The sequence below is a fragment of the Oncorhynchus gorbuscha genome, linkage group LG23 (genome assembly GCF_021184085.1).
Source record: "Oncorhynchus gorbuscha isolate QuinsamMale2020 ecotype Even-year linkage group LG23, OgorEven_v1.0, whole genome shotgun sequence".
NCBI classification, from domain to species: domain Eukaryota; kingdom Metazoa; phylum Chordata; class Actinopteri; order Salmoniformes; family Salmonidae; genus Oncorhynchus; species Oncorhynchus gorbuscha.
In genome coordinates, this window is record NC_060195.1 from 10652374 (window position 1) to 10676519 (window position 24146).

The window sequence follows — 24146 nt, forward strand, 5'->3', positions numbered from 1 at the left end:
TTTGTTCAAATTTTTTGGCACCCCTTTGCGTACTAAGCCGATAATACCGTATATCCCGGTATGAGAGAAGGACGGTACGATGATATGAAAATCTGGATACCGCCCAACACTAGCTGTCACCCTACATTAGAGATGGTGTCACACACAACACACTGAAATTATCTAGCCTTCTGGACCTGTATTCATAAAGCATCCGCCCCCACCAGGGAGCTAAACACAATTTAATGGACTACCACCTACCACTGGCCAATAAAATCCATTGTCTGCAAATATAATTGCTAGAAAGATGACAGCTGAGTAGGCTAGGGCTGGGTGATATATTGAATTCATGTTTTAGCACGATATTCCAAATACCTGTATCATATGAATCAAGTTTATACAAGACAAATTAGTTAATCGTGGACTACAGGAAGCGGAGGGCGGAGTACGTCCCCATCGACGGGGCTGTAATGGAGCGGGTCGAGAGCTTCATGTTCCTCCGTGTCCACATCGCTAAGAAATTACCATGGTCCACACACACCAACACAGTCGTGAAGAAGGCACGATGCCGCTTCCCCCTCGGGAGACTGAAACGATTCGACAAGGACCCTCAGATCCTCAAAAGGTTCTACAACTGCACCATCGAGAGCATTTTGACTGGCTGCATCACCGCCTGGTATGGAAAGTACTTGGTACGGCAAATGCTTGGCATCCGACCGCAAGGCGCTACAGAGGGCAGTGCATATGGCTTCCTGCCATCCAGGACCTCTACACCAGGCGGTGTCAGAAGAAGGCCCTAAAAATTGTCAAAGATTCTTCCACCAAAGTCATAGACTGTTCTCTCTGCTACCGCACCGGCACTAACGCGCCAAGTCTGGAACCAACAGCAGCCCAAACAGCTTCTACCCCCGAGCCATAAGACTGCTAAATTAGTTAAATAGTTAACCAATAGTTACCCGGACTATCTGCTTTGACCCTTTTTGCACTAAATCTTTTGACTCGTCACATACACTTCTGCTACTGTTTATTATCTATCCTGTTGCCTAGTCACTTTATCCCTACCTACATGTACAGTGGGGAGAACAAGTATTTGATACACTGCCGATTTTGCAGTTTTTGCTTCTTACAAAGCATGTAGAGGTCTGTAATTTTTATCGTAGGTACACTTCAACTGTGAGAGACAGAATCTAAAACAAAAATCCAGAAATCACATTGTATGATTTTTAAGTAATTAATTTGCATTTTATTGCATGACATAAGTATTTTATCTCCTACCAAATTACTTCAAATAAATAAAATAAATAAAAAACTTTGTCTCCACACCTGGTTATTGGATTTTCAACATCGCAGAACCAATTTTATTTTTGCAAACTTAAGTTTACAATTTGAATTTAGAAAATAAAAACCAAGTGGCACAGACCAAATTATTAGCACCCTGGAAACAGTACTTGGTCGCAAAGCCTTTGGCCAAATAACTGCCACAAATACTTGTTGTAACCATCAATGAGCTTGCTGCACTCTTCAGCAGAAAACGGTTTTAAATGATTCAATGTTTGAGAGGTGCCCTCCACTGTTTTCAGCTCTCACTATAGGTGTCGATTTACATCTGGACTCTTCACTGGCCACTCCAGGACAGACCAGCGTTTCTTCATGAACCATTCCAGGATGCTTTTTCTGTGTGTTTTGGGCTGTTTGCCCTACTGGAAGACATACAACTTTCAAGAGAGAGTTTTTGGACACCAGGTTGAACATTGCACTCCAAAACATGTTGATAATCTGCCAATTTAACGATTTCTTGCACACATTTAAAGGCCCTCAGTACTAAAAAGCAGCCAAGCAAACCCACAGCATTATCAAACATGTCCCTAAATCTGAGGGTGGTTTTAACCTTTAACCTTCCAGATTTGGAATTGTATCAACTCGCCACCCATGACTTTTACTACAGACATATAGTTAAAACGCACTAAAGAGGAACAATGGGTACATATTGAAGATGTGCCTGCTCATCCCCACAACTTTCCATGTCAGTTTTCACAGGATAAAGCTAATAACATGAACAACTTCCTAGTTAATAAGAACACTATAAACAACATTTTACGAATTGTACAAGAACCTCTTTCACTCCGTAAAAACACCATTGGCACAATCCTTGGACAGCTTTTCAGAATTCACCGATAAATTGGCCCACACGGAAAACTAAAAAGGCTTATAGAAACCGTAAATGACTTGATAAAAGGAAATACAATTATTTCCATGACATAAATTCAAAAGCGATTTTCATATTCAAATATATGCAAATGTTTAAAAAAAAGTTTTATACAACAACATTTCGACCTGAAAGCTTTTGGACTTCAGAGCAAAGTTGAGGAAATCTTATGAGTCAGAAAAAGGATACTCATATGACAGGTAAGATATAGGGTAGCCTAGTGGTTAGAGTGTAGAGGCGGCAGGGTAGCCTAGAGGTTAGAGTGTAGAGGCGGCAGGGTAGCCTAGTGGTTAGAGCGTTGGACTAGTAACCGGAAGGTTTCAAGTTCAAATCCCCGAGCTGACATGGTACAACTCTGTCATTCTGCCCCTGAACAAGGCAGTTAACCCACTGTTCCTAGGCTGCCATTGAAAATAAGAATTTCTTCTTAACTGTCTTACCTTGTTAAATAAAAGGTCAAATAAAAAAATATATACAAACCCTTGTAGAAAGCAAATCCAACTGACAATCTCACAGAAAAAAATATATAAGCTATTGGCGACTTAAAAATAACTGATATTGGCACAAAATGGAAGAAGTGTTGGAACTTAAGTAACGAAAACGCAGTTAACGAAAATGTATGCTTTATCCAGTATGAACTCATGTTTAGAATTTATTATACAAGAGACAATTCACAAACTCTACAACAGTAGAGTCAACCCTTAAGTATAAAACTAACAATAACTAAAATATTCATGCCTTCATGAAGTGCTATAAAGTCAAATAGTTATGGGTAGAGTCAGAAAGCTGGCAGTCAGAAGTTTTACAATATAGTTGACTTCCGTCTATCTGCATATTTCAAGACAAGGCATATGGGGTGCAGTGAGATACCCAATGGGTTGAACAATAGCCTTTATGCGTCGCTTATATTTTGAAGAAGCGGCAGGGTAGCCTAGTGGTTAGAGCATTGGACTAGTAACCGGAAGGTTGCAAGTTCAAACCCCCGAGCTGACAAGGTACCAATCTGTCGTTCTGCCCTGAACAGGCAGTTAACCCACTGTTCCTAGGCCGTCATTTAAAATAAGAATTTATTCTTAACTGATCTTGCCTAGTTAAATAAAGGTAAAATAAAAATAAAAAAATACTGGAAGTCAAATGATAATCCAACGTTAGGAGAATGGAAGAATCAAATACTTGATTTAAATATTGAAAATAAAAAGACAAAAACAACCTAACGCAAGTCATATGGGGCATTATAAACAGCATCAGTTGTGGATATGGTAGGAACATTTAGGTCTGAGCAAGTGAGATGTAATTAATTTTGTGGAAATGTATGTAAATGTTAATTTGTCCATTTTTGGGGTCTGCATTCGGAATGTATTCAGACCCCTTGACTTTTTCCACATTTTGTTATGTTACAGCCTTATTCAAAACAAATTATTATTTTTTACGTTTCCCTCAATCTATACACACAATACCCCATAATGACAAAGCGTCACATCTGGAGGAAACCTGGCACCATCTCTACGGTGAAGCATGGTGGTGGCAGTTGCATCATGCTGTGGGGATGTTTTTCAGCAGCAGGAACTGGGAGACCAGTCAGGATCGATCAATCAATGGAATGTATTTATAAAGCCATTTTTACATCAGCCGATGCAGGAGTGGCTTCGGGACAAGTCTCTGAATGTCCTTGAGTGGCCCAGCCAGAGCCCGGTCTTGAACCCGATCGAACATCTCTGGAGGGACATGAAAATAGCTGTGCAGCGACACTCCCCATCCAAACTGACAGCGCTTAAGAGGATCTCCAGAGAAGAATGGGAGACACTCCCCAAATACAGGTGTGCCAAGCTTGTAGCATCATACCAAAGAAGACTCGAGGCTGTAATCACTGCCAAAGGTACTTCAACAAAGTACAGAGTAAAGGGCCTGAATACTTGCAATTTTTAAAACTTATTCTATACATTTGCATCAAAACAAAAAACATGTTTTCGCTTTGTCACTATGGGGTATTGTGTAGAGATTGATGAGGGGGGGGGGGGGGGGGGCATTTGAATCCATTTTAGAAATAGGCTGTAACATAACAAAACGTGGAAAAAGTCTTAGGGGTCTGAATACTTTCCAAAAGCGCTGTATGTGTGAGTGGTTAAAGTCTACATTATTAAGCCTAACAATAATCAATTACTTAACATCAATACAATATTATATGTAGGCCGACTCATTCATCCCCACATAGACTTTATCCACTGGTCTTACAATCCAACTTCCTCCTAACAAAGAATGTCCCTTCTGAGGGACAATAACAAACCTCGTTCAATCAATCATCGGCATTGTATTGTTGAATGAACCCTACACTTCAACTCCCAGTCCCTTTCCTGTAGGCTGGACTTGCTTCGACCGTAGTCAACACCTCAAACCTCAACCCCTTTCCTGTAGGCTGGACTTGTATTGACTGTAGTCAACACCTCAAACCCTTTCCTATAGGCTGGGCTTGTATTGACTGTAGTCAAAACCTCAAACCCTTTCCTGTAGGCTGGACTTGTATTGACTGTAGTCAACACCTCAAACCTCAACCACTTTCCTGTAGGCTGGACTTGTACTGACTGTAGTCAACACCTCAAACCGTTTCCTGTAGGCTGGACTTGTATTGACTGTAGTCAACACCTCAAACCCTTTCCTGTAGGCTGGGCTTGTATTGACTGTAGTCAACACCTCAAACCCTTTCCTGTAGGCTGGACTTGTATTGACTGTAGTCAACACCTCAAACCCTTTCCTGTAGGCTGGACTTGTATTGACTGTAGTCAAAACCTCAAACCCTTTCCTGTAGGCTGGACTTGTATTGACTGTAGTCAACACCTCAAACCCTTTCCTGTAGGCTGGACTTGTATTGACTGTAGTCAACACCTCAAACCCTTTCCTGTAGGCTGGACTTGTATTGACTGTAGTCAAAACCTCAAACCTCAACCCCTTTCCTGTAGGCTGGACTTGTATTGACTGTAGTCAACACCTCAAACCTCAACCCCTTTCCTGTAGGCTGGACTTGTATTGACTGTAGTCAACACCTCAAACCTCAACCCCTTTCCTGTAGGCTGGGCTTGTATTGACTGTAGTGAAAACCTCAAACCTCAACCCCTTTCCTGTAGGCTGGACTTGTATTGACTGTAGTCAACACCTCAAACCCTTTCCTGTAGGCTGGGCTTGTATTGACTGTAGTGAAAACCTCAAACCTCAACCCCTTTCCTGTAGGCTGGACTTGTATTGACTGTAGTCAACACCTCAAACCCTTTCCTGTAGGCTGGGCTTGTATTGACTGTAGTCAACACCTCAACCCCTTTCCTGTAGGCTGGGCTTGTATTGACTGTAGTCAACACCTCAACCCCTTTCCTGTAGGCTGGACTTGTATTGACTGTAGTCAACACCTCAACCCCTTTCCTGTAGGCTGGGCTTGTATTGACTGTAGTCAACACCTCAACCCCTTTCCTGTAGGCTGGGCTTGTATTGACTGTAGTCAACACCTCAAACCCTTTCCTGTAGGCTGGACTTGTACTGACTGTAGTCAACACCTCAACCCCTTTCCTGTAGGCTGGGCTTGTATTGACTGTAGTCAACACCTCAACCCCTTTCCTGTAGGCTGGGCTTGTATTGACTGTAGTCAACACCTCAACCCCTTTCCTGTAGGCTGGGCTTGTATTGACTGTAGTCAACACCTCAACCCCTTTCCTGTAGGCTGGGCTTGTATTGACTGTGGTCAACACCTCAAACCCTTTCCTGTAGGCTGGGCTTGTATTGACAGCAGTGACTCATACAGTGAAGCCAGGCCGGGGTGGGTTCAAATAATATTATGAATCATTTCAAATACGTCATCTGTGCTTGATTGAGTTTGCCTGTTGAACTAGAACTAATGGAAAAGTCTCCTAAATGCACACTCCTCTCATCTGGCAATCTAGCCAGGCTAGAGCAAACACTCAAGGTAGTTGAACAATTTCATAGTATTTGAACCTATGTCTGTCAGACGCTGCAATCAACCTCTGGTGTTAATTTCTGGCATCATGCAACTGGTGGACCAGGCCAGGAGGATATGCCCACAAGACCAGATACTTCCTGTTAGCCTCAGACTAGGGTTATGTTCTAAATGGTTCTCTATTCCCTATATAGTGCACTACTTCCTTAATGGGCTCTGGCCAAAAGTAATAGGGTGTTTGGGACACAGTTGATACTAGGTCTGTCTAAATACATTACTACTTGGTGTCAAATCCTTGCTTCCTCCATCCTCGTTTCCTTAATTATTCTCAAAGCTCATTGGAGGTCAGAGCGCTAATTCCTCTCAAAATTAGCTTTGGGAGGAATCGAGGAGACAAAGACAGAGAAAAATAATTTCACAGCCTGAAACTCAGACTAGTGTCTGTCTGCTAGGTGAAGTCATCAAGGAAAGCATTGAGGCCTCAAACTAACAATGACATGGTACTAACTTGGGTTGATAGTACATTTACACTTGGCCTAAAACAAGCTTGGGGCTTTATGAGAAGAAGTGGAATAGGCCTACAGTTAAGTAGGCTATCCATCAGCAGTTGCCACAAAGAGCTAATACAGAAACCAAGCCTAAAACACCAAAGCAGCAAGCAATGCAGATGTACATAAGAAATAAGAAAAACTCCCTAGAAAGGTAGGAACCTAGAAAGAAACCTAGAGAGGACCCAGGCTCCGAGGGGTGGCCAGGCCTGTTCTGACTGTGCCAGTGGAGATTATAAGAGTACATTGTTCATAGATGACCAGAAGGGTCAAATACACTGAACAAAAATATAAAAACGCAACATGAAACAATTTCTACGATTTTACAGAGTTGCAGTTCATATAAAGAAAATCTGTCAATTTAAATAAATACATTTGGTCCTAATCTATGGATTTCACATGACTGGTAATACAGATATGATTCTGTTGGTCACAGACACCTACTGTGTATTACTTATTATTATTTATCCTATCTGATAATACATTGTTATTGATTATCGCATTGTTGGGTTTTGAGTTTTCAAGAAAGGCATTTCACTTTATTTGTGACATTAAAACTTTAAACCGTAAAAAAAAAAAATAATGTAGGGGCGTGGATGATAAAACCAGTCAGTATCTGGTGAGACCACCATTTACCTCATGCAGCCCGACATCTCTTTCACATAGAGTTGATCAGGCTGTTGATTGTGAGAAATTAACATCCACTTCTCTGGCAACAGCTCTGGTGGATATTCCTGCATTCAGCATGCTAATTGTACGCTCCCTCAAAACTTGAGACATCTGTGGCATTGTGTTGTGTGACAAAACATTTTAGAGTCGCCTTTTATTGTCCAACACAAGGTGCACCTGTGTAATGATCATACTGTTTTCAGTTCATGAAAATAAATAGCTAGCCAGCTACTTAACCTTGTTGCCCAAAGCTAACTATTTTTTTAAACCTTTATTTAACTAGGCAAGTCAGTTAAGAACTAATTCTTATTTCCTGTTCAGGGGCAAAATGACAGATTTGTACCTTGTCAGCTCGGAGGTTTGAACTTGCAACCTTCCAGTTACTAGTCCAACACTCTAACCACTAGGCTACCCTGGCGCCCCATTATAAGCAGCCAGCTAGCTTCATCTGGCGAGTGAGGCTCGACTGGACCGGGTTATATGTTGTGATTAGGCATAATAGCGGAATTTGCGGTTTGCCTTCAAAATAAAAGTACCTCTTTGAAAGTGATGCAGAAGAGTAGAATTGGTGGAATCATGCCATATTTAGACTAGATAATGTTTAAAGATGGTTGGAATGTAAATGAATGAAATGGGGTATCAGTCTATACGGTGACACCCACAAAACACAACTGAAGAGTTTACACAAATATTAGCGTTGTAGCTCTTATTGCGGGACTGTGACTGTGTGAAATCTCCTCCCCAGTCAGCCTATTGTGTGTATTGACATTCATATTGCACTGTACAGCTTTACCTAATGATTGGGGATCAATGAAATGGAGTATCAGTCTAAATACACAATATATTTATTCCCCAACGTCCTCCTCAGAGTTGAACAAACTCCAAAACATCCACGCAGTATTGATTTCCTCAGGAATAGTGTTCAATACACATAGGTTGACAATAAATGTGGCTCAATTCCGTTGTCAGAGTCCCGCAATAAGAGCTACGATGCTAATGTTCTCTGGGTGTCCCTGAGTAGACTGATACCCCATATCGTTGATCCACAGTCCATAGGTAAGGCTGTACAGTGAAATGAATATGCCCCATAAGCAATTCTAAAGTATAATACATCCAGTGTGATTTCAGATTTGTCAAATTAACTAAATTGTTTTTTTGCAGATTTTATATAACATTTCAACCTCGTTTAGCATGATCTATTCAATTATGGCATAATTCTACTATTTGTATTCATTTGCATCACTGTCAATGGCATACTTTTATTTTGAAGGCCATTATTGTGGCTAGCTTCACATAGATGGTCCGACCACCATTAACCAAATAAGAACGGTCTTATAAATGAAGGTTATTTTAGATGACACCTAGCTATATATTTAGCTAGCCAACTAGCTACTGAAACAGATGTCATTTTGCTTTGTTTTTGGGGAAGAACATTGTTTGCATCCATGAGCTAGCTAGCTTTTTTTAATGACCAGCACTGTAGGTGCGCTAGACAACTTTACCAGCATCATAGCATACGTATCGATGAATCATTGTGACAGTGCAATCAATGTGTAATAACTACGTACATTTTTTTAATGAACGTGTTAAATTATTGTGTGACGTGCAGTCATATTCAGGTCCTGATTGGTCAACAAGCTTATTCGACACGTCAAATGGTGTTATATGACGTGTATCTTTTTTGACACGCAAAGACCCAAACCGCATTCAATAGTATAAGAAATCCTGGTTGAGAATGAAAGGACTGAACAACGAAACAGCAGTCTATACTAGTACTACTGTAGACCTAACAGTAAATAACAACTAGTATTACTGTAGACCTAACAGTAAATAACAACTAGTCTATACTAGTACTACTGTAGACCTAACAGTAAATAACAACTAGTATTACTGTAGACCTAACAGTAAATAACAACTAGTATTACTGTAGACCTAACAGTAAATAACAACTAGTATTACTGTAGACCTAACAGTAAATAACAACTAGTATTACTGTAGACCTAACAGTAAATAACAACTAGTATTACTGTAGACCTAACAGTAAATAACAACTAGTCTATACTAGTATTACTGTAGACCTAACAGTAAATAACAACTAGTCTATACTAGTATTACTGTATACCTAACAGTAAATAACAACTAGTATTACAGTAGACCTAACAGTAAATAAAAAATAGTCTATACTAGTATTACTGTAGACCTAACAGTAAATAACAACTAGTCTATACTAGTATTACTGTAGACCTAATAGTAAATAACAACTAGTATTACTGTAGACCTAACAGTAAATAACAACTAGTATTACTGTAGACCTAACAGTAAATAACAACTAGTCTATACTAGTACTACTGTAGACCTAACAGTAAATAACAACTAGTATTACTGTAGACCTAACAGTAAATAACAACTAGTCTATACTAGTACTACTGTAGACCTAACAGTAAATAACAACTAGTATTACTGTAGACCTAACAGTAAATAACAACTAGTCTATACTAGTACTACTGTATCTGTAATTAAGAAAACAGAGAGTAGGCAGACAAAGCAACTGTGTAGTAGAACAGGCCCCTAGATGTGAATGTAACAATGACATGTCTCTGTGAGGTTAAAGTGGAATTCCCCTAGCTGGGCCTATGTCTATATAGACACTGATTGTGTCCTCCAGTCCCCGGAGCCCTTTATGACAGTGGTCTACTGTACCGTAACTATATATGTGTTCCAAATGGTAGCCGATTCCCCTATATAGTGCACTCCTTCACTTTTGACCAGAGCCCTATAGACTGTGGAATAGTGTGCCCTTTTTAGATCACAGACTGTGAAATGTGGCAATTATTTAGAAAACATTTCTAATGCCTGCGGTAAGACAACATTATGGTATCACAGAAACACATGACCCATTTTCTACTATCTATCGCTTTAGAGGCAATAGCTCTGCTGAAAAGATAAGACAAGATAAAAATTGATTGGCCTGGTGACTGAAAGCGTCTACAATATTCATCTGTGATATTTCATTCCCCTGCACAAGTGTTTAAGGGCATGTTGATACAAGCAAAATAAAAAAAATTGGGGGGAAAACACTAGGATAATCTCTAACCGTCTCCAGTTCAGTAACTGACTGGACAGAGTTGCCTTGACATGTTGAAAACCAAGGAGGAGCTCTTAGAATATTCTTAGAATCCCGCTGTCAGTAATATGTTCCAGAAATCTCCCCTGCCTTGAACACTAGTTCTATTCCACAGTTTTCAACATAACACTGTGACACCAGCCTAGGGTTGCACATTTTGGGGAATATTCAGAGGTGGAAAGTTTCCGTGGGAATATATGGGAATTAACAGATTTATATGCAAATTAATACCATTTAAATGTAGATGTTTTTTTGCATTGGATATATTTACTATATCATATGGAGCGGGAAACATAAACATTTTACCTCATCATAAGTAGACATAATTGCAAATGATTAAATCCTTACAAAATAATTATTTTTAAACGATTTAGTTGAATTGAACTTTAATTAAATGAGTTGACTCTTCACATGGGATGATTTCACTGAAAAAAGGGGAATATTGAATGATCCCCAATGATCCATCTCATCTCCCAAAAACGTTTTCAACATACATCTGTAAAATGATAGTCTAGAAACTAAAGCTTTGGTTGTCTTCCTCTCAGCCTTCCATGTCTTCTCCCTGTACTTCCTCAATGTCCACCTCTTGAACATCTGACTGAGGCCTCATCTTCACTGTCACTTTCCAACCTTGTGGAGGGTGGCTTGTTGTCAAGCTCAAAAAGCCTCAAAATTTCCCGGGTGGCCACCAATTTTTTAACCCTTGTATTGGTCAGCCTGTTGCATGCTTTGGTGTGTGTTCCCAAACAAGGACCAGTTGCGCTCTGAGGCGGCTGATGTTGGTGGGATTTGGAGGATGATGGAGGCAACAGGGGAAAGAGCCTCAGATCCACGAAGTCCCTTCCACCAGGTGGCTGATGAGACATGTTGGCACGACTGCCATATTGCATCTCCATCCCAAAGCTCTTGCTTGGAAGTGTACTTCGCCAGACTGCCAAGAACCTTTCCCTCATCCAGGCCAAGGTGGCGAGACACTGTAGTGATGACACCATAGGCCTTGTTGATCTCTGCATCAGACAAGATGCTCTTGCCAACATACAAGGGGTCCAACATGTACGCTGTGGCATGTATGGGCTTCAAGCATACATCTTCAAACTTTTTGATGTATTTCAGAACTGCAGTTTTCTCTGCTTGGAGCAACAGTGAAGTCGGCAGGGCAGTACAGATTTCTTATCTTACATCTGCAAGCAGAGTCTGAACATCAGACAGGATGGCATTGTCTCCCTCAATCCGTGCAATGGCTACTGCTATAGGTTTCAGGAGTTTCAGACTGCTTGCAACTCTCTCCCAAAATACATCATCCAGGAGGATCCTCTTGATGGGGCTGTCCATAAATCGGAAGCCAGTGATATGGCCATTTCTTGGAGAGACCCCTTCCCCTCCAGGAGACTGTCAAACATGTTGTGCTCTTATTCTTCTCACTTTGCTTGGTGAGGGGTTGCTGCTATAACTTGATGACCCTTCACATACCTAACCATTTCCTTGGCTCCCTTGTAGAGTCTACCCATTGTTTTCAGTGCCATGATGTCCTTGAGGAGCAGATTCAATGGGTGTGATGTGAACGTAGGACTCCTCCACTTTAGACCAAGCAGCCTTTATGTTCGCAGCATTGTCTGTCACCCGTGCAAATACCTTCTGTGGTCCAAGGTCATTGATGACCGCCTTCAGCTCATCTGCAATGTAGAGACCGGTGTGTCTGTTGTCCCTTGTGTCTGTGCTCTTGTAGAATACTGGTTTAGGGTGGAAATGATGTAGTTCATTATTCCTTGCCCTACGAACATTCGACCACCCATCAGAGATGATTCCAATACAGTCTGCTTCCTCTATGATTTGCTTGACCTTCACTTGAACTCTGTTGAGCTCTTACATCCAGCAAATTAGTAGATGAAGCATGTCTGGTTGGAGGGGTGTATGCTGGGCAAAGAACATTCAGAAATATCTTCCAATATACATTGCCTGTGACCATCAGAGGTGAACCAGTTGCATAAATAATCATAATAAATAATAATACATAATACATAATAATAATACACTGCTCAAGCAAGACATTCATGAGCATTTCTCTGGCTACATTCCTCCAATGAGTCAAAACAACTTCTGATTCCAGGAGGACCATGAGCTGTTGCTATCTATAAGATATCTGATGTATAATCTTCACCTCGAATAGAAGTAGAGGGACTTTTGTCAGAGGTTGCTTGTTGTGAGCACTGAGGGAACTTTATGCACTTGGCCAGATGATTCTGCATCTTTGTTGCATTCTTCACATATGATTTGGAATAGTATTTGCAAATGTACACAGCTTCTCCTTCTACATTAGCTGCAGTGAAATGTCTCCACACATCAGATAGTGCCTGTGGCATTTTCCTGTAAATATTGTAAAAGAAAATGGAAGAAAATATATACAATTCCATGTACAGATAAATAGTTAAGCAAATAGTTAAACTCCTTGTTTAATCTTTTTTTTATTTTATGAAACTGGTATGGAAACAGGTAAATTAACACACAGTTAGCAGGCTCAAGCAAGCTAAAAACCCACATTGTAGCAAAAACTAAATAGCATAAATTGTTAACAAGTTAGAAATTATTTAAACACACTTTGTAGTAGGCTACTATTTACTAGTGAACAAACAATCATATAAAATATATTCACCCCTCCCAGTATTGTAATCAAAACTTACCAGAAAGCATGTAGTCCCTGGCTCAGACTGTGTAGTAGTGTGGGATCAATAGCACCTCATTAGTGTGAAAGATCTTGAGAATCAGCTGTACATGTGACGGAAGAATGCACTGTGCATGCAGAGGGTTGCAATTGCATTGAATTGGGGATAGTTGAACCAAAATAAGGAATTGCCTTGTGTGTATCCCACACAAAAAAAAGGTTCCCTGTTATAAGCTAACCTTTTTAATGAATTGAAGCAAAATTCCCCAAATCCCGGGGTTTAACTTCCCATGGAAAATTCAGGAAATTTACCGGAAAGTTTCCAACTCTTTTGCAACTCTAGACCAGCCTCACTCTCGCAACGCAGCAGGCTGGCCAAACGACCACCACCAAACGAACACCACCAAACGACCACCACCAAACGAACACCACCAAACGACCACCACCAAACGACCACCACCAAACGACCACCAGACCAACTACAGGACTGCTTTTTATTAACAACATTCTTTCAATTATTCTCCTTACCTTTCAAAGCTGCTGGAGAAAGAGGAGGTAGGGCTGGAGAGACCTTGCATTCCAGAAGCTCCGTCCCCATAGCTACTGTTGTTCCAAGCCTCTCCTACGGTCACCAACGGAGGATACAGGCTGAACACGGAGGGCTTCTGGTCCTTCTGCGGAGACGCTCCACTGGTAGTGGAAGCCAAGGGGGTGTTGATGCTGCTGTTGACTCCAAAGTGGTAGCTCTGTCCTCCAGAGGTGCTCACCCCACAGATGGAGATGGGGCTGGCGGTGGACAGCTCTGAGGGGGAGGAGGAAGTGGAGCCGCCGGTACTACCACTCATTCGGCAGGAGTAGCTATGAATGGCCGACGTCTTCTCCTGTTTGATCACTCCTGGAGTACACAGCTGGATGAAGCCAGATTCCTTCTCGAGCTTCACCACGGGAAAGGTGTTGGGGGTCGGGGAGCTGCCTGTCATAGGGGTGCTGGAGTTGGATTCATCCTGACATGTTAGTAGATTGCTACCATTCAACGTGGTGGTGTTGGAACCGCTAAAACCTCCACTATTGGTCGTAGTAGCAGCTGGCTTGGAGGTGGAGTTGGACACCCCACGATCCTGGCTCTCATCCCCCAGCAGAGTGTCATCAGCCAGGGAGGAAAGGAAGGCGTCGTCCCCTACGTAAAAGTCTGAGGGGGAGCCTGTCAACTCAAAGTCCTGGAGGAGATCCAGAGTGTTGTCGTTGAACAGTTTCTGGTCTTTTCCAATGTACCCTTCCTGGTCCATATCCATAAGGTCCTGGTCCCGGGAGAAGTCTGTCTCCGTCCTCATGGACATGGGGAACAGGTTAGGGTCCGAGCCCCCGATCAGAGAGTCCATGCTGGGTGAGGAGCGGTGGAAGTCAGCGATGCTGTCTTCCAGGCGGGAGTAGGTATCCCCAAGGGTGAAGAGTCCAAGGCCCAGGGAAGTGTTAGTCTGTTGGGGCAGGAGCTTAGATAAGAAGAAATACTTCATTAATAACAGATGGGAAAATTGGTTTGTCAAATCATTACAAAGGGGAGAAAAACAAGAAAACACTTCAATTCCATCAATTCAGCAAATAACCTGACATTCCAGTGATTCTCTATGAGGAAAAAAATCCTGCACTACTGAAACGGACCCAAAGCAACCAAAGCGTATTTGTCACATGCTTTGTAGACAACAGTGAAATGCTGACTTACGGGTCTTTTTCCAAAAATGCAGAATTAAAGATAAGATAAAACATTTAAACGGAAATAGTGACAAGAAAAATAATTACATTTTGAATAATGAATAAAAATAATTAGTAAATATAACACGGCTATATACAGGGAGTAGAAAATTACATGGCTATATACAGGGAGTACCAGGTAATAACATGGCTATATACAGGGAGTAGAAAATAACCTGGCTATATATAGGGAGTAGAAAATAACCTGGCTATATACAGGGAGTACCCAGGGAGGTAATAACATGGCTATATACAGGGAGGTAATAACATGGCTATATACAGGGAGGTAATAACATGGCTATATACAGGGAGGTAATAACATGGCTATATACAGTGAGTACCAGGTAATAACATGGCTATATACAGGGAGTACCAGGTAATAACATGGCTATATACAGGGGGTACCAGGTAATAACATGGCTATATACAGGGAGTACCAGGTAATAACATGGCTATATACAGGAGTACCAGGTAATAACATGGCTATATACAGTGAGTACCAGGTAATAACATGGCTATATACAGGGAGTACCAGGTAATAACATGGCTATATACAGGGAGTACCAGGTAATAACATGGCTATATACAGGGGGTACCAGATAATAACATGGCTATATACAGGGAGGTAATAACATGGCTATATACAGGGAGGTAATAACATGGCTATATACAGTGAGTACCAGGTAATAACATGGCTATATACAGGGGGTACCAGGTAATAACATGGCTATATACAGGGGGTACCAGGTAATAACATGGCTATATACAGGGGGTACCAGGTAATAACATGGCTATATACAGGGAGTACCAGGTAATAACATGGCTATATACAGACAGTACCAGGTAATAACATGGCTATATACAGACAGTACCAGGTAATAACATGGCTATATACAGACAGTACCAGGTAATAACATGGCTATATACAGGGAGGTAATAACATGGCTATATACAGGGAGTACCAGGTAATAACATGGCTATATACAGGGAGTACCAGGTAATAACATGGCTATATACAGGGAGTACCAGATAATAACATGGCTATATACAGGGAGTACCAGGTAATAACATGGCTATATACAGGGAGTACCAGGTAATAACATGGCTATATACAGGGGGTACCAGGTAATAACATGGCTATATACAGGGAGGTAATAACATGGTTATATACAGGGAGTACCAGGTAATAACATGGCTATATACAGGGAGTACCAGGTAATAACATGGCTATATACAGGGGGTACCAGGTAATAACATGGCTATATACAGCGGGTACCAGGTAATAACATGGCTATATACAGGGAGTACCAGGTAATAACATGGCTATATACAGGGAGTACCAGGTAATAACATGGCTATATACAGGGAGTACCAGGTAATAACATGGCTATATACAGGGAGGTAATAACATGTCCATATACAGGGAGTACCAGGTAATAACATGGCTATATACAGGGAGTACCAGGTAATAACATGGCTATATACAGGGAGGTAATAACATGTCCATATACAGGGAGTACCAGGTAATAACATGTCCATATACAGGGAGTACCAGGTAATAACATGGCTATATACAGACAGTACCAGGTAATAACATGGCTATATACAGGGAGGTAATAACATGGCTATATACAGGGAGTACCATGTAATAACATGGCTATATACAGGGAGTACCATGTAATAACATGGCTATATACAGGGAGTACCATGTAATAACATGGCTATATACAGGGAGTACCAGGTAATAACATGGCTATATACAAGGGGTACCAGGTAATAACATGGCTATATACAGGGAGGTAATAACATGGCTATATACAGGGAGGTAATAACATGGCTATATACAGGGAGGTAATAACATGGCTATATACAGTGAGTACCAGGTAATAACATGGCTATATACAGGGAGTACCAGGTAATAACATGGCTATATACAGGGGGTACCAGGTAATAACATGGCTATATACAGCGGGTACCAGGTAATAACATGGCTATATACAGGGAGTACCAGGTAATAACATGGCTATATACAGGGAGGTAATAACATGTCCATATACAGGGAGTACCAGGTAATAACATGTCCATATACAGGGAGTACCAGGTAATAACATGGCTATATACAGGGAGTACCATGTAATAACATGGCTATATACAGGGAGTACCATGAAATAACATGGCTATATACAGGGAGGTAATAACATGGCTATATACAGACAGTACCAGGTAATAACATGGCTATATACAGGGAGGTAATAACATGGCTATATACAGGGAGTACCATGTAATAACATGGCTATATACAGGGAGTACCATGTAATAACATGGCTATATACAGGGAGTACCATGTAATAACATGGCTATATACAGGGAGTACCATGAAATAACATGGCTATATACAGGGAGTACCAGGTAATAACATGGCTATATACAGGGAGGTAATAACATGGTTATATACAGGGAGGTAATAACATGGTTATATACAGGGAGTACCAGGTAATAACATGGCTATATACAGGGAGTACCAGGTAATAACATGGCTATATACAGGGAGTACCAGGTAGTATCATGGCTAAATACAGGGAGTACCAGGTAATATCATGGCTATATACAGGGAGGTAATAACATGGTTATATACAGGGGGTACCAGATAGTAACATGGCTATATACAGGGAGTACCAGATAGTAACATGGCTATATACAGGGAGTACCAGGTAATAACATGGCTATATACAGGGAGTACCAGGTAATAACATGGCTATATACAGGGAGTACCAGGTAATAACATGGCTATATACAGGGAGGTAATAACATGTCCATATACAGGGAGTACCAGGTAATAACATGTCCATATACAGGGAGTACCAGGTAATAACATGGCTATATACAGGGAGGTAATAACATGGTTATATACAGGGAGGTAATAACATGGTTATATACAGGGGGTACCAGGTAATAACATGGCTATATACAGGGAGTACCAGGTAGTATCATGGCTAAATACAGGGAGTACCAGGTAATATCATGGCTATATACAGGGAGGTAATAACATGGTTATATACAGGGGGTACCAGATAGTAACATGGGTATATACAGTGGTGTACCAGATAGTAACATGGCTATATACAGGGAGTGGGCCAGGTAATAACATGGCTATATACAGGGAGTACCAGGTAATAACATGGGTGTATACAGGGGTGTGGGGTAAGTAACATGGGTATATACAGGGAGGTAATAACAGTGGGTGTATATAGTCAGTGGGTGTGGGGTAATAACATGGGTGTCTATATACAGTGGGTGTGGGGTAGATAACATGGCTATATACCACTGGGTGTGGGGGTAGAGTCAGTGGGTGTAGAGTCAGGGTAGAGTCCAGTGGGTGTGGGGTAGAGTCCAGTGGGTGTCTAGAGTCCAGTGGGTGTGGTGGTAGAGTAACATGGGTATATACAGGGAGTACCAGGTAATAACATGGCTATATACAGGGAGTCGAAGTAATTGTGTGTGGGTAGAGTCCAGCATGTAGGTACTGTGGGTAGAGTTACTGTGTGTGTGTGAGTGTGTGGGTAGAGACCATTGTGTGTGGGTAAGAGTCCAGTGTGTGTGGGTAGAGTCTAGTGTGTGTGGTTGTGGGTAGAGTCTAGTGTGTGTGGTTGTGGGTAGAGTCCAGTGGTTGTGGTTGTGGGTAGAGTCCAGTGGGTGTGGGTGTGGGTATAGTTCTGTGGGTGTGGGAGTAGAGTCCAGTGGGTGTGGGTAGAGTCCAGTGGGTGTGGTTGTGGGTAGAGTCCAGTGGGTGTGGTTGTGGGTAGAGTCCATTGGGTGTGGGTAGAGTCCAGTGTGTGTGGTTGTGGGTAGAGTCCAGTGGGTGTGGGGGTAGAGTCCAGTGGGTGTAGTTGTGGGTAGAGTCCAGTGGGTGTGGTTGTGTGGGTAGAGTCCAGTGGGTGTGGTGTCCAATGGGTGTCGGGGTAGAGTCCAGTGGTTGTGGTTGTGGGGGGAGTAGAGTCCAGTGGGTGTCGGGGTAGGGTGGGTGTGGGGGTAGAGTCCAGTGGGTGTGGGGTTAGAGTCCAGTGGGTGTTGGGGTAGAGTCCAGTGGGTGTGGGGTAGAGTCCAGTGGGTGTGAGTCCAGGGTGGGGTAGAGTCCAGTGGGCAGTGGGTGTGGGGGTAGAGTCCAGTGGGTGTGGGGGTAGAGTCCAGTGGGTGTGGGGGTAGAGTCCAGTGGGTGTGGGGGTAGAGTCCAGTGGGTGTGGGGTAGAGTCCAGTGGGTGTGGGGGTAGAGTCCAGTGGGTGTGGGGGTAGAGTCCAGTGGGTGTGGGGTAGAGTCCAGTGGGTGTCGGGGTAGAGTCCAGTGGGTGTGGGGTAGAGTCCAGTGGTGTGGGGTAGAGTCCAGTGGGTGTGGGGTAGAGTCCAGTGGGTGTGGGGGTAGAGTCCAGTGGGTGTCGGGGTAGTCCAGTGGGTGTGGGGGTAGTGGGTGTGGGGTAGAGTCCAGTGGGTGTGGGTGGGTGTGGGGGTAGAGTCCAGCGTAGAGTCCAGTGGGTGTGGGGGTAGAGTCCAGTGGGTGTGGGGGTAGAGTCCAGTGGGTGTCCAGGGGTAGAGTCCAGTGGGTGTGGGGGTAGAGTCCAGTGGGTGTGGGGGTAGAGTCGTGGGTGTGGGGGTAGAGTCCAGTGGGTGTGGGGGTAGAGTCCAGTGGGTGTGGGGGTAGAGTCCAGTGGGTGTGGTTGTGGGTAGAGTCCAGTGGGTGTGGTTGTGGGTAGAGTCCAGTGCTAGAGCGTTAGTACAACAAATAAGTAGCAGTACCTTTGTGGTGGGAGGCTCTGGGTCTTCCAGGTAGAGGCCCACGGAGGCCGTGGCGGAGGCTGAGGCGAGGTCCTCACCTGAGGGAGGAGGGCTGTTACTGAGTCCGCTGGGCACGTCACCTGGTTGCATCAGCTGGCTGGATGGAAGGAAGGAGGTGGTGGTGGTGGTTGCCAAAGCAACGGACATGGCACTGCAGGGAGCACCAGTGAGAGGGGTTCTCTCTGAGGTGGTTTCGCCCAGAAGGAGCTTAACTCGGCTGTTGTCTTTGTTACTCCTGTTCTTCTTCACTCCTCCTTGATCCATGTTATTATCCTGGGTAGAGAGAGAGAGAAAAGACCGAGTGGGTAATGTCATTAGCATGGATGCTAGTGTATTCATTACATCTCGAGGTGGAAAACGATTACAGTTTAAGTACCTAACATAATGAATCATCGCCAAACGGGGAATGACCTACCTGAATTTATTCAATAGACTTCATTGCAAAACGTTTTCCATTTGGAGTAAACATGTTTCTGTTGCAATCGGCATAATGAATATACCCCTGGTGCGGCGCGAGATCGGTGTCTGCCACGTGTAGGCTAATATGGACATGTATCAAATAACCTGCCTAAGCGTAAAGACACAAACATCCTACACACGTGGCAAGTTATACCTAATATACTAGCTGTATCATCAACATCTGTTCTAATTTTATGGTTTCAATGAATGGATAATATGTACTTTTAAATGACTTAGTTAACATGACGTTACACATGTGACGTGTGAAGTTCATTTGCATACACTTATAATGTGTTTATAATTGTTGACAAATTGATCCATTCTATGAAGTTGACCTGAATTCTCCGAAGTCCCCTGCTGTTGGGGCGCATTGCTGGTTAGATATTAGCTACCTAGCTTAGTGGCTAACGATTCCCTTTGCTTTACTTTATTATTTGAAAGCAACAAAAACAAGCATCGTGGCGTATGAATTGAATTAAGTGTTTCTGCAACCTAACTAGTTTAACCCGCCCTGTTCATATATTTTGCAACAGCACATTTAGCTATTTAAGCGGCTCACATGAGTTAGTTAGCTACGTTAGCTCCTGCAAATGCGTCCCCACAAATGTCATTGAGAGACATGTTGAGCTAACTAGCTAGTGGCTAACATAATCCATCTCTGTGGTTATTCATTACAAATGAATGTATGGCACATTATATGACTTCAAATACTATACATCTAAAGCGTTTGCCTACCCCTCAGGCGTTTTGTAGTTGTGACTCCATGCATGTTTTTGTTTGGTGTTGTTTTGCTTGCAAACCGGCTAGAAACGCGAAAACATCCGATTGCGTTCTCCTTGCAAATCGTATCAGGACACGAAGAAGCAAGTAATCGATCGGATCATCCAATCCACTACAATGTGTTAGGTATCCAATTGCGTCCGAAATGCACGGAATTAGCTGTGCTGTTCACAGCCAAAAGGAAAGTAGGCGCTAACCTCTGAGGGGGGAGAAAAACATACAAAATGGAGATCTCACTGTTTACAATACGTAGTGCAACCTGTTGGCGAAGACAAGATACTGCAACTTACATGCTCCACTTACAGTAGGTATGCATAGCCATTGGTTGTCATTTGGCCAATGCAGCCTATTTTACTAGGCATGTCAGTTTCTAAAAACAAGTTCTTATTTTCAATAACGGTCTAGGAACAGTGGGTTTAACTGCCTTGTTTAGGAGCAGAATTACTTTTGACCTTGTCAGCCCGGGGATTCGAACTAGCAACCTTTCGGTTATTAGTCCTCCGCTCAACGCACTGGGCTACCTGCGGTATAGTAGCCAGCTAGACAGATGTATATCGAATCGTAGGCTATGTATGAAACTTGATGAGGCATCGTCAGCCAGATAGGAATAATGCATAGGACAAAACCGCTCATTTAAAAAAAATGATCTGAAAGTATATTTGTATGCCTATTCCCAGAATTGGGATCTATAAGCCCTGGTTAAACATGGACACTGCATTTAACCTGGTTTGGAATGGACATGTAATATGTGTATGAAGAGGTAAGAAGATATCTGTTTACACACAATACCTATGTACCAATCAGAATGTATGTCGCTCCCCATCCCATTTGAATGTACCAGCTCGTCCCATCCCACCCCATTTGAATGTACCAGCTCGTCTCCCACCCCATTTGAATGTACCAGCTCGTCCCATCCCACCCCACCCCATTTGAATGTACCAGCTCGTCCCATCCCATTTGAATGTACCAGCTCGTCCCACCCCATTTGAATGTACCAGCTCGTCCCATCCCACCCCATTCGAATGTACCAGCTCGTCCCATCCCATTTGAATGTACCAGCTCGTCCCATCCCATTTGAATGTACCAGCTCGTCCCATCCCATTTGAATGTACCAGCTCGTCCCATCCCATTTGAATGTACCAGCTCGTCCCATCCCATTTGAATGTACCAGCTCGTCCCATCCCATTTGAATGTACCAGCTCGTCCCATCCCATTTGAATGTACCAGCTCGTCCCATCCCATTTGAATGTACCAGCTCGTCCCATCCCATTTGAATGTACCAGCTCGTCCCATCCCATTTGAATGTACCAGCTCGTCTCACCCCATTCAAATGTAAGTAGTTGAAGTAGTACACTTTGATTAAGTAGCCTGGCTGTAGGCTGTGAAACCATAAAACATTTTTATCTAAAAGCAATTGGTCTTCAAGGTTAACATCACTTATAAATCGAAAAGGACTTGTACAAATGGGTTAATCATTGAAAATGTACCTACAACTCTTGATGAAATTAAAGTTGAGAACAAAATATTTTGAATGAGTAATATCTACAAATGATGTAGGCCTAAGCTCGTATTTGTTTCCTACAATCACATAAATGTTTTGCAGGATGCCAGCTTTTCGTTGTTGCATCAGACAAGGTCCAGATGTTTGTTCCCAATGGTTTGTCTCTAGTGCTGATGCTTCATACCAGCGCACGATGTTAACACATTTGCCATACATTAGAATTTGTTCCTAACTAACCTAGTTAAATAGAGGTTAAACAAACTTTTTTTATTTATCTAGGCAAGTCAGTTAAGAACAAATTCTTATTTACAATGATGGCCTACACCAGCCAAACCCAGACGACACTGGGCCAATTGTGCGACGCACTATGGGACTCCCACTCACGGCCGGTTGGATTTGAACCAGGGTGTCTGTAGTGACTCTGCGACTTAGACCGCTGCGACACTCAGGAGCCCAAAAGTCTATGTGTTACCATCGCACAAAACTGTGCTGATGACTCAACGTGACTCTGATGAGAGTTATTCAGGGAGTCATTCAGCCCTGATTGTGAATGAGGGTGCCATGTCAATGTTGTCCACAGTTCTTCCTGAGTCCTGACCGAATACTCAAATCAATCAGTTGTCCTCATTTAGACACACAGAGACAGATCTGTATGGCATTTGTATTATTCATTTGCATTTCAAATATGTATCTGCATTGTTGTTATTGCAGCTAACGACACATTCACAGTGCAATGGCAACCCACAAGACGCATGAATAGGGGAAATATTTTAGCTGTTGTGAAGGTATCTCCTCTGCTTCCCACTCCATTCCACAGTTCTGTAATGCTCCATTCCCTACTGAACACTCCCATCTAGTGGCTGACCTTGGTACTGTTCATCGTGTATGGGATCAATTGAATACTTTAACAAAGACAGTACAGTATGGAGATAGGGGATTTCTATCGGAGAAGCAGTTTCTGACTGCTCTTGTAGGCGATGCCATGGCGACTTTGGCCATCTAAACTAAACACAGAATCTCGTCATCGGGTGAACGGTCTCTCGCGCCGAACTGCGCATGTGCATTGCGTCAAATCAAAGGCATTCCGTCAAATCAAAGGCATTCCTTCAATATAAACTAGTTTTTGACGAAAATAAAAACGTGTCAGTTTGTCACTTTAACAAGGTTGGGAGTAAAAACATGTTCATAAGACATTGGTTCGAATCTAGTTTGTGCCTTTATATGTTGAGAAACTTTTAAACTTAAGAAAGAGTTTTTCATTTCTCAATTCGAATTCTCAAACCCCGGCCTGGTCTGCTTGGTCTGTCTTGCAAGCGTTCCCGGGAAGACTCGAGATGTTGCGCGTCTGGGTTTAGACATTTTGTGACTGTAGATTACACTGCTCTTCAACGCATAATAAACTCAGCACACAGTTAGTTACCCATGGTCACAAGTCATTGTGCCTGACACAATACATCATTGTTGGGCAAGACCTAATTATATGAGACCTATCAGCAGTGGAACACTGTGACAGTTGGACAATTGAAGCCAGCCTAATTTGATTCCATAGTAGGCTCTTTGGGAAAACAAGTATTTATAATTGGTGTAAAGATTACATGGGTGAAAACAAAGACACACACAGTAATTAGAAACACAGAATCTCTCTCTTTATCCAAACAGGGACATTTTTAAGTGATAGTAGATATTTCACATTGGCTTCATGTGGAGC

At 42.5% G+C, this 24146-nt stretch overlaps 1 protein-coding gene across 4 annotated transcripts in view; it reads right to left on the reverse strand.

Moving 5' to 3' along the window:
• Positions 1–21174, reverse strand: part of LOC124011423 (glucocorticoid receptor-like) — a 67584-nt gene extending 46410 nt beyond the window's left edge. For 2 of the 4 annotated variants that reach the window (XM_046324788.1, XM_046324786.1), the window contains exons 1-3: positions 20893–21174; positions 19660–19971; positions 13651–14612 (exon numbers count right to left, since the gene is read on the reverse strand). In XM_046324788.1, coding sequence (XP_046180744.1) covers positions 13651–14612; positions 19660–19962 — 1265 coding nt within the window. In that variant the 5' untranslated portion in view covers positions 19963–19971; positions 20893–21174. The other 2 variants (XM_046324789.1, XM_046324787.1) reach the window with 2 other exon arrangements.
• Between the last annotated feature and the right edge of the window lie 2972 nt (positions 21175–24146).